General features: G+C 38.4%; 2 protein-coding genes across 2 annotated transcripts; one reads left to right on the forward strand and one right to left on the reverse strand.

Annotated features, from left to right (window-relative positions):
- Positions 1-2,674: 2,674 nt before the first annotated feature.
- Positions 2,675-10,066, forward strand: etfdh (electron transfer flavoprotein dehydrogenase). Its single transcript, XM_043257259.1, has 13 exons — positions 2,675-2,858; positions 3,456-3,599; positions 3,917-4,146; positions 4,397-4,478; positions 5,088-5,206; positions 5,818-5,895; positions 6,163-6,309; positions 6,470-6,610; positions 7,643-7,786; positions 7,858-8,026; positions 8,133-8,315; positions 9,171-9,392; positions 9,522-10,066. The coding sequence occupies exons 1-13, from the start codon at positions 2,828-2,830 to the stop codon at positions 9,683-9,685; spliced, it is 1,854 nt and encodes a 617-aa protein (XP_043113194.1). The 5' UTR covers positions 2,675-2,827; the 3' UTR covers positions 9,686-10,066.
- A 33-nt stretch (positions 10,067-10,099) lies between these two features.
- Positions 10,100-15,196, reverse strand: ppid (peptidylprolyl isomerase D). The gene is made up of 10 exons (XM_043257260.1): positions 15,021-15,196; positions 14,230-14,370; positions 13,731-13,837; positions 13,156-13,344; positions 12,688-12,810; positions 12,118-12,224; positions 11,693-11,837; positions 11,318-11,404; positions 10,689-10,731; positions 10,100-10,604 (listed from the first exon to the last, which is right to left on the reverse strand). Exons 1-10 carry the CDS (start codon positions 15,103-15,105, stop codon positions 10,516-10,518), a joined length of 1,116 nt encoding a protein of 371 aa, XP_043113195.1. The 5' UTR covers positions 15,106-15,196; the 3' UTR covers positions 10,100-10,515.
- Positions 15,197-15,617: the final 421 nt, after the last annotated feature.

Genomic DNA, 15,617 nt, shown 5'->3' on the forward strand with positions numbered 1-15,617 from the left:
AAATATTTAGTAGTTATTTTAAATAATACAAATATTTCACAATATGACTGTTTTTGCAGAACGGGATTCTTTAAAAAACATTAAAAATCTTACAGTTCAAAAACTTTTGACTGGTAGCGTATGCTTGTCTTTATGCAATGTCATATCACAGTATTGCTTTTATTTTTTCATTTCATTTGAAATTTGACCCGACATGTTTTTTGGGAGATTCACCCAGCTACAAATACCAATTGATATAACAACCTCTGAGCATGCAAGGCTTTTATGTCGGTCGACTCCATTTTAGGGACCCATTTATAAAGAGCTGTGAACTAATTATTAATGACACTCTCATAGCACTCCTCTCTTACATCTGAAAGATTATCATTTACAACTGTGACCGCTAAGCGAAAAATTCTAATTGTTTTGTGACCCTGTCAGCTCACTAAAAAAAAAAAGAGGATATTTTCATGTTTTGTGACATGTTATTTTCAGAGATTCCCTGTACTTTTGTGAATGTAAAGATAAAAAATAAAAACTAATTTTTCAAACAAATGTTTTATTTCAGTGTTTGAATACTATGGTTTCATAGCTCACTGTATCAGTAGGTGTTGATGTATTGCTTCACACCAAGCACACCTGTGTAACTAAATTTAAGTGAAGCTCCAGTGATTCACATGTGGCAGAATGTTCTGTACTATAGGTGTGAAGACATATGACGTTATAAGGATGTAAATCACTCATACATACGGCAATATTTTTAGTACTTTAATACATTTCTCTCACATGCATTCTGTGCTATTTACTGATCATTGCTTTAATTAAAACAAATGCTCCATTAACAGCCACACATAACCAGTTTGTTACAAACCAGAAAGTCATCTCAGACACGGTTCTGGTTTTTTGAACACGTCTGACTGAAAATGCAAGCCGGATCAAACCAGATGCACACATTTATACAGAAAAAAAAGAAAAGGAAAAATTGGAGCCTAAACAGAGAATAGGCCTATAAATAGGTCAGCCACACTCTGTGACTGACCTGGACTGGAAGTGTCTTGACCATGAAGCCTGTGTTGGCATGGAGACGGGCACATGAATTAGGTGACCCTATTGCACACTAATTATGGGTGAACCTTATGAAATCTGTCAAGAACAGTTAGAACAGGTTAGTAAGTTTTTCTTACTAACCTGCCTTTATATTTTACATATTTCATTTTCGCATAAGAACATATTTCGGAAATTTCTACATATTCACGAGGAAATTACTTTGGTCTTTCAACCTATAAGAAAAAAGAATACCTTAAACCTTTAAATCTGATAAAGAAGCCTAAACTGAAAATCACCCCACACTATTAACCAGTACACACTCACTCTCAATCAATTAATCAGTCAAAAAATACATAAACTCTGCATTTCTGAGTCATTGTACAAAACGGTTGCTATGTGGGTCCGCAACATTCAATGAGATGCATAAGGCAAAAAAAAGTCCCAAAATGTGTTTCCAAAAATTTATATTATTTATGCAAGTTTTTTTTTTTTAAATGTGTAATTTTTTGTGATGTGTGTGTCCCTCACTTTTGTTTTAGCTATTGTTGTTTTTATGGACGCCAACAAAAGCGTGAAGCACCACGTGGATGCCTCTAACGAGAACACACGTGACGCGATATAAATATAAAATAGAGAGAACTCAACGTTTTTAGAGCAACGCAAAAGTTTTGTGAGAGAACGTAAAAGATTTATAAAAACAAACCCACCCCCAATTTTTTTAAACCATCATGTCCCTTGAGGGGCCCCCGTGAAAGTATGTTTTATTGTGACACAATGGTAAGGTGCAACCCTTGCAATGGAGTGGTTCGGCAGACAGACCTGCCTCCATCATGGCTCCATTAAGCACTGCTGAGAGATATGCATGTTGGGATACTGATCCTGAGAGGATAAATGAATATCTAGAGCAGGAGTGTCTCAGTTCCAGGAAACTCAGATGTGTAGAGATTAGTTCTAACTCTGCTCCATCGCACAAAGAAGCAGGCCAATTAATGTTAAGTAATTGTTTATTGTATATGACTTGTGACCCCGTGCCAAGGTCATTTTGTTAAACATTTGAAAGAAAATTACATTTATATATATATTAATGCTAAATGATGTCCCTGCTGTGTGGACTAATCCAATAGATATATTTTAAGCAAGTTTGATTAAAAATGTAAGATTAAAAAAATCATTAAATTAAATACTTTCTATTGAAAAAACAAAACAAAAAACAAGCAATATTATTAAGGATTTTGTGCCTGAGTTAGGAAAACAAGTTTTTGGAGGATTAATGTGTCTTTCAAGTTGTTGGGGTTTTTGTTTGTGAAAATTTAGAAAGCTGCAAACTGTCCATGGTGCAATACTAATATTGTTGAGCTCTTTAACTTATTTCCTTGTTCTTCTTTTTTAAGTCGCTTTACATAAACGTAAAGCGTATCCTCGTCCCTATTATTTTATTTTGTATTAATTTATTTTAGTAATTGCCCGATTGTGTCCAGTCCCTAATCCAAGATTGCAGAGCGTCCCCTATAGCCGAAAGTAAATATTGTCCCTGACAGCTAAACTGAATGACAGACACCATTCGCTATCCAGAACACCGGATAACTCTTATCCATATGAGATGAAGGTCAGCAGCCACTCGCAGGTTTTTTTTTTTCTTCCCGTCGCGTTTTTGTGACGTCGCTCTGAGCTGCGCAACAGACACGCTTGAGTTTGTTATGACACTTATTTTGTAACAGAGTAAACCGGGGGTATATTTGTTTGTCCACGCTCAACCTGGAAAAGCACTTGACCAGACACAGTCGCACATTCAGATCCATAGATGTTTCCAGCCTGTAGATACTCCCTCCAAGGTACTGTCACACTTTCACTGTCGTGTAGCCCCACGCTAACCAGACGTGGTAAACCTTTGATTCTGCAAACCTGAGAGCCTGTATGCCGTCCTGTTAAGTTGTTATTAACCACGTTTGCACCGGACATGTCGTATATTATGTGTTTAACTGTAGGTTTATCCGTCTAGTTAGCTAACAAAACCCTGCAGCTGTTCAGTCTCAGTGAAAGTAGGGTAAAGGTCACTCGAATATCGGTCAGAGTGCATGTGTCCTTGTATCTGAGAGATGAACACTTAAAACGCGTTTTTTTAGCATTAAATATAAACATAACGCTTATATTGTTAAGCAAACAAATACTGATTTAATTATTTCCTTAGTTGGCCTACTATTTAAGGGAGGATTTTGTAACAGCTTAACCTGTTATATAAAGTTAATCCATTTAGTTTGGAACAACTTTATTGATATGCTTACACATGAACAATAGATGGTGTCTACAAACAAGGTCTGTTTGTAATGCTAAACTGTTTGTTATCTGATATGAAGTTAATATGTAACTGTGTGAGAAAGGTCTTGTCCAGTTTTGTCTGTGACCTAACTGTTTTATTTGTGTTTTTGCAGCACGGAGGTGTATACATGCATTGAAGGCGGTTCAAGCGGAGCATGTCTCTCCTCAGGTGTACTCCACACGGAGTTCCTCCACTGTGCCACGAATCACCACACATTACACGTTGTACCCCAGAGATAAGGACCCACGATGGGAAGGTCAGTTATGTGCTGCATTGTTACTTCCTTCCCTTTATCCTCTTTATATATATGTATCAACAACAAGTTGGTCATATTATATTGTAAAACATTTGCTGTGATCTGAAAGTTAGCCTGACTGAATATAGCATGTCACTAACAAAACCATTAGCTTGCTCTCATTTATATTTAATATTTATAAATTAGCTGCCATTTATCTCTGCATTAATACCTATAATATTTTATCAGCCATCGATAGCTGTAAATAAATGGCACTGGGTGTTTTTTGTATCAAAGAGAGGCTCAGATGATTGTTGTGTGTGTTTTCATATGTTTAGGGGTGGAAATGGAGCGCTTTGCTGATGAGGCAGACGTTGTCATTGTTGGTGGAGGTCCAGCCGGCCTGTCAGCAGCCATCCGGCTCAAGCAGCTGGCTAATCAGCATGAGAAGGAGCTGCGGGTTTGTGTGGTGGAGAAGGCTTCTCAGATCGGAGCGCACACATTATCTGGAGCCTGTCTAGAGCCCACCGCGCTCAATGACCTGATTCCAGACTGGAAAGAAAGAGGGGTACAAACAAACATGCACACTGTACCGCACTTAGAATTTACTCAACACAGACTATTGTAAATACTATATTACTACTGTAAATGTAAAATAAAGAAAATAGTCCAAAATAGCTGTAAATATAGGAAATATTTTTCTGATTTATCTGAAATATATTCTGATTTGTCATGTTAAGCAACTTACCGAACTTATTTTTCGATTGTGTTGACACACAGTTATGTCCATAACGCTGATTTTGATTCGTGTCTAACAGGCTCCACTGAACACACCAGTTACAGAGGACAAGTTTTCCATTTTGACCGAAAAATACCGCATTCCTGTTCCAATATTACCAGGTAGATTATTGCTATTGCACAAGACCCATTTCAGAGAGTTACAGAACTTCACACAATGACAGTTACATAACATAAAAAATAAAGAAATGGTGCTGAATGGTTTTGTAACCCGTTGTTAGATTTTGCTGTATTCGCCTGAGCAGTAATTGGGGTGGCTCACCAATGTACTATCTTTCTCTAATAAGTACTCTTGACCAAAGTTCTTGTGGGGAGAAAGATTATTGAAGGGAGCATTGTACTAGTTATTTGGTAGCAATGTTAACATGTCAACCAACTTCAAACAATCTTACTCAAGATACTGTTTGTGAGACCAGACCTTTATACCTAGTCACAAATGTTCTATAAACAATACAATAACACCCCATGGAGAGCCAAAGAAAGTGTAACCTCATGATCACCCGATAAAACCTCTCCTATTGAGAGCTCAGGACCTAATGGGCCATTTGCGTCACACTTTTGTAAACATAGTTTCATTTGTTTGCAATCTGAGGCACAATCAAAATAGTAAATGCATTAATTTACACACAATCTTTCACTATACAATTTTTTTAAGCTTTTTAAGACTGGTTCAGTTACATGGATGCGATCAAATGTAATTTGTGGACACAGGACTCCCAATGAATAACCATGGAAACTACCTAGTACGTCTGGGTAATTTTGTACGCTGGCTTGGAGAGCAGGCGGAGGAGCTGGGAGTGGAGCTCTATCCAGGCTACGCAGCGGCTGAGGTCAGAATGTCTTCTCAACGTATACATTAGCGATGCAGCTAACTTTTATTTTAATTAGAGCAGTTTTCTGTACTCGCAGTTTGTATTACGAGTGATGGGCCGTATTGATAACTGAAATTTGGTAGGTTCAAACCCTTTTGGACGATCAGCTCATTATAACCTGGAATTTATTTAGCTTCAAAGACTACTGTTTCTGTAGTCAGCATGGTCATGGAAAATGTGGAAATATCAGGGAATTGTAAAACACAAATGTTTTTAAAAAGGAATAGAAATGTATGCAATGTAAACATTTGTGTAGTTCTTAGACTGCCTTGAAATGACACTCTGTAGTGCTTTCTGTATTAAATTATTGAAAACATATACAGTAATTAAAAACAACAGAAAAAACATAGAAATATAGAAAGTTGATTGGTTAAAAGACGGGGAAATGCATAATGCATTTTCTGTTACTGTAGATAAAAATGTAAAAAGTCACATGATGAGATGAGACTAAATAATTTTCAGTTGTCACGTGAATTCCTGTTGTGAGAGTCACATTACGGGATAAGTCACATTATAGCTAACAAACTGTCAACCTGTCATTTTATTCATTTACTTATTTTTTTACACAGGTCCTGTTTCATGAGGATGGCAGCGTGAAGGGAATTGCAACCAATGATGTTGGCATTGCTAAAGATGGCTCTCCTAAGGTTGTAACTCATTGTACAATCCAGAATATGCAAATGCCCTAAATATACATTTTAACACACATTTTATGTGATTAAAAAAATGTAGTATAAGAGTAATTATAGTGTGCTGAATGTTCACACCAAGGCCAAATGAAGTTGTGAACTACAACGAAAGACTGCAGTGAGAAAAAATACAAGGTTAACTGTGGGTAAAGTGATTCTGCTCTGCAGATGGCAAATTTCGTGTGCTATTACCAGCACATTTCATGCTCTGTTGAACTCCTCCAGGATGTGTTTGAGAGAGGCATGGAGCTCCACGCTAAGGTCACTTTGTTTGGGGAAGGCTGTCACGGACACTTGGCCAAGCAACTCTACAAGCAGTTCAATCTCAGGGAGAGCTGTGAACCGCAGACATACGCTATCGGTCTCAAAGAGGTACAGAGCCCTTCTTGTTTTGATGATGCTTTAAAGTCGCATAATATTTCTATTTTCAGTTTGATGTCACTTTTTCCCTTTCAGTCATTGCTTTCATTTGAAAGCTTGATGTGATTTTTACGAACTGATGAATACAAAAGAAAACACTGTTTTCTTTTAGCTTTGGGTTATTGATGAGAAGAAGTGGCACCCAGGACGGGCAGAGCACTCGGTTGGCTGGCCTCTAAACAGGAACACGTACGGAGGCTCCTTCCTGTACCACCTCAATGAGGGAGAACCATTGGTGGCCCTGGGATTTGTTGTAAGTCATCTTATTTTTTAACCCTCTGGGTCGAACTCTGATTGAAGTGTTTCATTGGATTTGCAAATATCCTCTTTGAAGACTTCATCATAAAGCAGAGTGTACTTGATTGATGTCTTTGTCAGGATGCTTTGATCTATGTAGATAGTATTGACCTCGTTCATCATGTTCTTTCATGAGCTAAAACGAGTGTGAAAAGGCTTTCAACTTTTGAAGTTGTTCCTGGTCAGGGTCTGTCATGAGGACATTTGCTCATCCTTCTGATAATGTAGCATATCAAAATGACTTTTTTTTTTTTTTTTTTTTTAAAGAGGCATTTCACAGAATGCTTGCGATTCATAAAAAATAGTAGCAATTCCAGACGTCTTGAGAAGCACAGCAGTGCTGAAGGGTTATTATCCAACGTCATCATGGCCCAGGTTGTTACTCAGTCTGATTGGTCACAGTTGTCTGGAGACACAGTGCAGTGTTTGATTGACAGAACTAAATCAAATCTCATGATTACTCAGAAATGTTTGCCCCTGAACACGTTTCATTTGCTTGCTGAGCTGTTAGCGTCAGCATTGCGCTGGTTTTGAGATGCGCTGTGTGACAGTACACTACTGTTCTAAAATTTGGGGTCAGTAAAAATTTTTTTATTTTATATTAATCAAAGTATCCTAAAAATTATCTCTAGGGTTCCACAAAAATATTAAGCAGTGCAACAGTTTTTAACATTATTAAAATAAAAGCACCAAGACAGCTTTTTGGAATGAATTCTAAAGGATCATGTGACACAGAAGACTGGAATAGACCTAATTAAAAATTCAGCTTTGCCATCATAGGAATGATACATTGATAATAATACATTAATGAATAATAATAATGATACACTGACCAGTAGGGTATTTGGTCCAAATAAATACTATTGTATTATAGTCCTTTCCAGCTCATCTTAGCAGGCGACAGTAAGCAAGGAGGGCGGAGTTTGCAAACAGTTAGTGCGATTATTCTATTATAGTGAACTATATATGTTTGTGTATGTCTCCTCAGGTAGGTTTGGACTACACTAATCCCTACCTGAGCCCGTTCAGGGAATTCCAGCGTTGGAAGCATCACCCCTCTATAATGGCAACCCTGGAGGGTGGAAACAGGATAGCGTACGGAGCCAGAGCCCTCAACGAAGGAGGTTTCCAGGTATGTCAGCGACTTTCTCAGTATACTGTTTTCTCTTGATAAACTACTCTCATTCGTGATCTCTCCTCCAGTCAATTCCTAAACTGACGTTTCCGGGTGGCATGCTGATAGGGTGCAGTCCAGGGTTCATGAACGTGCCCAAGATCAAAGGCACACACACAGCCATGAAGAGTGGAATGCTAGCGGCCGAGAGTGCCTTTAGCAAAATCACAGATGAGAATCTGCAGTCAGAAACAGCAGGTAGCCAACCCAGACATCTTTGCAAATTGGCTGAGGTGTAACTCACAGGGTGTCCAGGTATCCTAGACAAAGAATGTTTTTGTATTCTTTTTTCCCCATCTGTAAGGTCTTTATATTCCTGAATACGAAGAAACTTTTAAAAAATCCTGGATCTGGAAGGAGTTGTATTCTGTGAGGAACATCAGACCATCTTTCCATAACTATTTTGGTCTCTATGGAGGGATGGTGTACACTGGAATATTCTACTGGATTTTAAGAGGAAAGGAACCATGGACTCTAAAGCATAATGGTAGGAACTAATAACACACATAATGAATGTTGTTCTCTGTAGCTCAAATAGTAGAGCATGGTGCTAGCAACACCGAGAACTCGAGGGAAAGCAAGCTGATAAAATGTAAAAACGGTAACTTGAATGCAATTTAAGTTGCTTTGAATAAAAGAAAATGCTAAATGTAAATGTATTTATTTTTAATTGTGCAGTTGTATTGAGTTCAGGAAACGGCATACTTTGAAGAGTTGTATTAATTTTCATTAATTTTAGACACTAATGTTTCTATAGATGGAAAATGTTCACTCTCAAATTGGGTTTTTTGGAAGTGCAAGTTTTTATCTGCTGGAAAATAATTATTGTCCGAAAAACACTAATTTATTACATAACTGGAAGTGCATGGAATTAGAATGCAATTATAGTTTTTACTTTCCAAAATATTTTAAATGTCAAAGGTGATGTGAGCTTTTAGATTATATTATTCATAGTTTATGTTGTTACTTATCAATTCAAAATCACTTTTGTAGAAAAATAAGAGGTTTCTAACCCCGTTTTAACACAACATAGTAGCAAGTAAACAACATAATATAATAATGAGCACAATTGTATATTCTTCCTTGTTCTCCTATTTCTGAATTCATTTCAGATTCATCTGCTAAATGTAATGAACTTACTGTGGTTAGCCAGAGGGCCCCTTCCTGGCTGAGCAGGCAGTTCTTAGACAGAATTGGCTTCAGTGTGGGCCAGACTGCATGCTAATAGTCAGACATGTTGCTATGCAAGACTACTCAGTTCACTACAGCAGTGGGCGTCTGACATCTGTTACAATTCATTTGTTTTTTTATTTCTGATGGTAATCAAATAAATGTCCTGTAGGTCTAGACTCTGCTCAGCTGAAGCCGGCTAAGGACTGTACACCCATCGAGTATCCGAAGCCCGATGGGAAGATCAGCTTTGATCTGTTGTCATCTGTAGCCTTGAGCGGGACCAATCACGAGCACGACCAGCCGCCCCATCTGACGCTGAAAGACGACAGTGTTCCCGTGGCCCAAAACCTTTCCATTTACGACGGCCCAGAGCAGAGGTTCTGTCCTGCTGGTACGCAACCAATGCTCTCAGCGTTTCTGTTGTATTTAGAAATTGACACTGAATGGTAACCTTTTAAGAAGCTTGATGTTCTGAGGCTGATGCAAAGACCCCCAGACATTTTTCCCTGCTGTCCCACAGGTGTATACGAGTATGTTCCTCTGGAGACAGGCGATGGCATGAGATTACAGATCAACGCACAGAACTGCGTCCACTGCAAGACCTGTGATATCAAAGACCCCAGCCAGAACATCAACTGGGTTGTGCCTGAGGGCAGTGGAGGACCAGCCTACAACGGCATGTGATTTTTAGTATTACGTATCGTTTTTATTATTGGGCACGTCGCACAAGTTCAGAATCACTTTACTTAACTTTCAGGGCTAAAGCTTTTAAAGACTTGAGAGTCCTGATGTGCCTAGGGAGCAGAAAGTCCTCGTATCATGTCTGATATGAGCTTGAAGTGTAATTACATAAAGTGCGTTTGCATATTTCAGGTTTGATCAAATTGTAACATTTGAAAGAATTTTATATAGCACGTCCATCAAAGGAATGTATCAAACTACGAAGGATCTTGTTGGATTAACAATTTGGCTCACCATGATGCGGTTAACTGTAAGCTGACAGTTTTGTATATATTGTCAAAGTTGGTAACTGTAACTGGTAGAAATAAATTAATTGTTCCGATATGTATGCGTTACAGAACTACAAACACTAAAATCTCTGAAAATATCAATTGTTTTATTTCACACAACTGACAGGACTGAATCACAATTCATCAAAAAAAAAAAAAAAAAGTTTGTCTTTTTTTTTTTTTTTTTTCACCATCTGATAAATGAACCCAGAAACAAACAGTATTATTTGCCTATTCATTCATGAACAGTAACCGGTACAAGACGTCTTTAGATCAGCTTACTGAAAATGCACAAACTTTTCAATCACTCACAGACAAATAGTTTTTCTAATACGGCTGACAAACTGAAATCTCTTTCCAAACTGGACATTTCATACTTATCCTAAATGAAAGGGATTCCAAGGCCTTTTTCCCCAGTTTTAGACTAAAACACTAAGACACAAGTGCAATGTAAGTGAACATATGCAGGTAGGTCGGTGTGGAGTGAGGTCACTACAGTTTCCATTACGCAAACATTTTGGCATAAATCTTCTTTTCTTTCTCTTTCTCTTCCTTGACTTGCTGCTTAACTTTCAGCATTTCGTTTCCAATCGCTGAAACCAGAAAAAAAAAAATGAAAAAAAATTTCTAAAAGATTTTTTGAAACCACATTCAGGCTTTGTAAAGAGCTATTTAACCTTTGTCATCTGGTGCAATCTCCTGTGCTTTCTTCAGATCGATCTGCAGTTCAAAAATAGAAAAACAATTAAGTGTTATTGGGTCAATAGCTAATAGGACCAAATTAGGATTCATTTAAACCTTTAACATGTCTTTTCTACATTGAGTAAGTGGAGTAATTATCTCAGACAAAAGCAAAGCCCATATTCAGTTTACTAATGAATTAAGCAGTTTTCCTGAAAGACTGGTCATGTTAACTAGTTCTAAATTAAACTGTCAAAGGTTGTTCATAATCAATCCTTTTTTGAAGCCTGCAAAGTGTCAAGACCTACATCCGCATGGAAACCTACATTATTTCTCCTTTCGTACTCCATGCAAGAAATAACATCACGCTGGTTTGGAGTGACATGAGTGTTTTTCATTGTTTTCTGTGAGGCGTTTCGTGCAGTGGTTCTCATAGTATCTGTGGCTGATTTAAAAAATGTTGCAATAACGTTGTCTAGTACGCGCAAAAACTGTGCCCAACCTTTTTGGTAGTTTTCAGATATGTAAGGGCTCAGATGGGCTTCTCCGCTCGTTTGACTAAAGTTTGGGATCCACTGTTTTAGAGTGGGATAAATGTGTATTTCTGTCCGTGTAGTGTTGGTACCATGGCCTTGCTGAATTCTTTAAGCCCCTGCCAGGCCTGAGCTCTCCTGAACAACGCTTTAGTGTTTGTCTGGTTAAGCTCCAGGGCCTGAGGAAAAAAACCAAAACAACATAATTACGTTATAATACATAAAACATCACATTCGCCACATGAACAAGGAGAAAATCTGAATTCATTTCAACTTTTCCCTGCATAGAGAGACAGTGCGTCTGCTGATCTATAAATGGTAGCAGTCGTGACGAGGTTATTTCAAGAGCGGTGAATAGCTGAGGTATGTCGTTATAAAACATCAAGGCCCTTTGCTTCTTATATCCTGTAACCCAGATGCAACTGGACACCATTCAGTCGGCTCAATGTCAGAAGGTCCCATGTTACCTCATCACAGCTCTCGATAGCTTCCTGCCAGAGTTTTAGCTTGAGTTTGCAGGCGGCCGTGTTGAGAATGCAGCTCAGAGCTGTGGGTTCCAGCTTTTTTTGGGCACTATCGTCGTCTAAGACATTGCCGCAAGTCTCTAGATACCTGTGGATCAAAACAACCTTTGCTGGGTTACAATGATGCATACAGACATGCTGCAGTCACGGTGTTGTCCAACAGCGCTCACTTTAGATTACACACTCACGAATCTTATATATCAAACAGGTGCTTAAGGAAATGTCATCGTGACATGAAGCATTTTGAAGAAAGAAACATCAGCTATAACAGACACATTGAAATCAAGTGTGAAAAGCTGACTCCTTAATGTCACGGTGCAAGCCTAATGCAATAATGGGGCTTAATGGCAGAGAAGACAAGTGTTCACCTGAGAGCTTTTGAGTATTTCTTGATGGCCGACTGCCAGTTCTGAGCCTTGAAGAAGTTATTCCCGATGTTTTTTACATCCTCTGCCACAGCCAGTACTTTGTTTGTCTAGAAAGAGAGAAAAATGCCTTTTTAAGTTTAACTTTACCTATTGATTATTTGTATATGATCCACATATACAAATAATAATATCATATGGGTCAATTTTATGAAACAGATTTATATATAGTCTGAAAACTGAACAGTAAGTTTCCCATTGATGTGTTTTAAGATACAACTATTTGAAAAATACGAGGGTGCAAAAAAAATGTAAAAACATTATAAAAAATTGCATTTAAAGATCCTAAAGATTTTTGGCATAAAAAGAAAAATGAAAAATTTGAAATGTTCTACAAATATATCTTTACGACACAAGACACACATATTTTTTACTTGATCTGTTTTTTGAATTACTATATTTTTACTTCAAAACCACTGCTGAAATATAAGTATCCTTAGATAGCTTAGGCTTTTTTTCATTCCTTGTGTGTGTATGTGCAAGTGTAGATTGAAGATGCAGAAATATAATAACATCTTTAAAGTCCACGTCAGAGTCTTCAGGGAAGTCTGGGTATGCGTCTCCTGAGCGGTCATTAGGTGCGACGCCCCAGTCATCACCTTCTTTATGTTCTCCACATTCACCAATAACGCAAGGCTGAGGGACAGAGAGATCAACCTAAATATTCATTTGCTCACTGGAATAAAGAAAATACTTCATTTCCTTATGGGAGAGAAAAATGGTCACACACAATGTCTTCTTTCAAAGCACATTTATCACACTTAGCTAGTTCACGTGTGCAGAACATATGACAGACTGAATTTCCAGATGATTAAATCTTGATTAGGGTGACTAAACGGCTGTAAAAGAAGAATCTCAGAAATAGCTGTCCCTTCAGGACCAGTTAAGATCTCTGTCGCTTTATAGCTGCAAGCATGAAGACAGATGTAGCAATGCCTTGATGCATTTATGAAGTAAAAGGTGTGTTTTTAGCACGGTCACCTTCACAGGATTGTCGTCGTTTGTTTCCATCCCCTCCAGCATTTTCACCACCCCCATTCCCTTCAGCACCTGGCCGAAGACGACATGTTTGCCATCCAGGTGCGGTGTGGGAACCGTGGTTATAAAGAACTGAGAGCCGTTCGTGTTGGGGCCGGCATTCGCCATGCTGAGCAGCCCCTCTACGTCGTGCTGCGAGGGAAGAAACCGAGCGAAAGACCACCAGATTAATAAAGCGCCACTTCATCTGACAAGAAAAACACAAGCCCTATCTGCATCTCACTTCTTCCTCAGAGCAGACACCAGGAAATTAGTGGATGCCTCAGGGAGATAGATCAAGTGCTGTATTTGGTTTATTTAATCTCATAGCAATTACACAGACTGACGGCTTTGATTAATTAAAGGGGGAAAAAAAATAATATTTTGTGAATATGTGCATTAAACAAGGTTTGACATTCACTGGGGAGGGGTGGCGTGACCAAAAGCGTTAATTACTTGTTTTTGTTCAACGTTTTTAACATAAATGTAATCATATTTTTGGGTGAAATACCCGTTATAGCAGAGCAGCTCTTTGGTACCTTGTAGTAAAAGTTTTCATCCTCAAACTTGTCCCCGTAGATGCTCTCTCCTCCGGTTCCATTCTGATTAGAAAAATCTCCACCCTGGACCATAAATTTCTTGATGACTGAGCGTACAAAACAAAAAAAAAGGTTAGATATTACTAATAAGATTTTGTTTAAATGTTTTATAGAAAGTAGACTTACAGCTGCATGTCAGGTGCCAATTGTTACAGTTTTAAATGGTTACACTTGATATATATAGTTGAATTTTCTTATAAGGTGATCCTTGGCTGCTTAAACCAGCTCTGGACCAAATAAGCATCTCGCCTTCAAAACCAGCAACATGCTGTTTTTTTTTTTTTAACAGGTAGGGAAAGAACATATATAAAATGTATTATATAGTAATTTTCATACACTCTCCAGGCCTAAAAAAATGTCAATTTCCCAGCATTGTATGAACCCTGCGCATTAGATCGTTGCATGCGTCTCCATGGAAACCAGAGGTCAGCACACTCACTGCGGTGGAACGGACAGCCCTTGAAGTGCAACGGTTTTCCGGTGCTTTTACCGATCCCTTTCTCTCCGGTACAAAGAGCACGGAAATTGTCCGCCGTCTTAGGGACCACATCAGCAAAGAGCTCAAACACTACACGGCCAACTGCAATGAGATAACAGAAACAAGCAAGAATGAACTATCAGGTTAGCTCAAAGATTTCTTAAATATGATTGGACATGAGATTACATGTTTTGACCGCTGCTGCATTTACACCTATTTTTCATAGACTGACCATACTGAGTTCACGTACATCCATAAAAATAATTAATATCTTTTTTTAATTTCCAGAGTATTTACCATCAGAAGAGTAGAAGTCAGTGTTACCATCTTTCCTTTCCTTATTAATTTTTGGTTATTCAATGACACCACAACTGACTAAAAATAGTTTTGTAGGGATGTTACTGAAAAGAATAAAGACACACCTGAAATATTTCTCATGTTAGTAAAATAATTACCCCCATGTCCCCTCGCTGTGATGAACTAACCAGAACGATTTTCTAATGGATTAATGTGACAATATTTCAAGCCACGTGAAGGGCTCATAAAATGCGCTGCAAAACAGGACCTCGTCTACAGCACAGCACACACTCAAAATAAGAGCATTCACGCTGCTTTTCTAAATAGTTTTATCCGTGGTTGAGTTCAGGGCATCTATTTCTGTTTCCTGTGTGCAGTATGCGGGCATGTGGCAGAACACGGCAGCAGCGCGCAGTCATTCAGCTTCTTTCTCAAGAAAAACAAAAGATCCTGACCTCTTTCGCCACCGATATCTACGTCAAAGAACACCCGAGGGTTGTCTGCGTTTCCGGGCTTGGCTACGGGAGTTGGGTTTGACATTGTCTCTGGTTTTGATAGGGAAAAGGGTTCTGGTCTGAATGGACGGGTCACTGGAATATTCTGTGAAAGGAAAGCGCTGGTAAAGTTGTAACCGAAGCATAAGTGAGCGTGTCGCGCCCTCTGCTGCCCTGGAGTCTAGTGCGCCGACGAAACACGTGCCTCCTATATGTGACCCTCGACCGCAAAACCAGTCATAAGTCACATTTTTTACATTCATCTGCAAGCTGAATAAACGATGATAGGATAGGACAATATCTGGCCAAGAACTATTTGAAAAACTGGAATCTGAGATAGCAAAATCTAAATATTGTGGAAAAGAACATCCTTTAAGGTTGTCCTAATGAAGCTGCTAACGATGCATATTACTAATCAAACATTTATTTTTGATATACATGATATACATTTACAAAATATCCCCATGGAACACAACCTTAATCTTTAATATCCTGATTACTCTCGGCAGAAAAAATAGACCCATACAATGTATTGTTGGCTATTGCTACAAATTGTGG

Source organism: Puntigrus tetrazona, chromosome 14, assembly GCF_018831695.1.
Source record: "Puntigrus tetrazona isolate hp1 chromosome 14, ASM1883169v1, whole genome shotgun sequence".
NCBI lineage: Eukaryota > Metazoa > Chordata > Actinopteri > Cypriniformes > Cyprinidae > Puntigrus > Puntigrus tetrazona.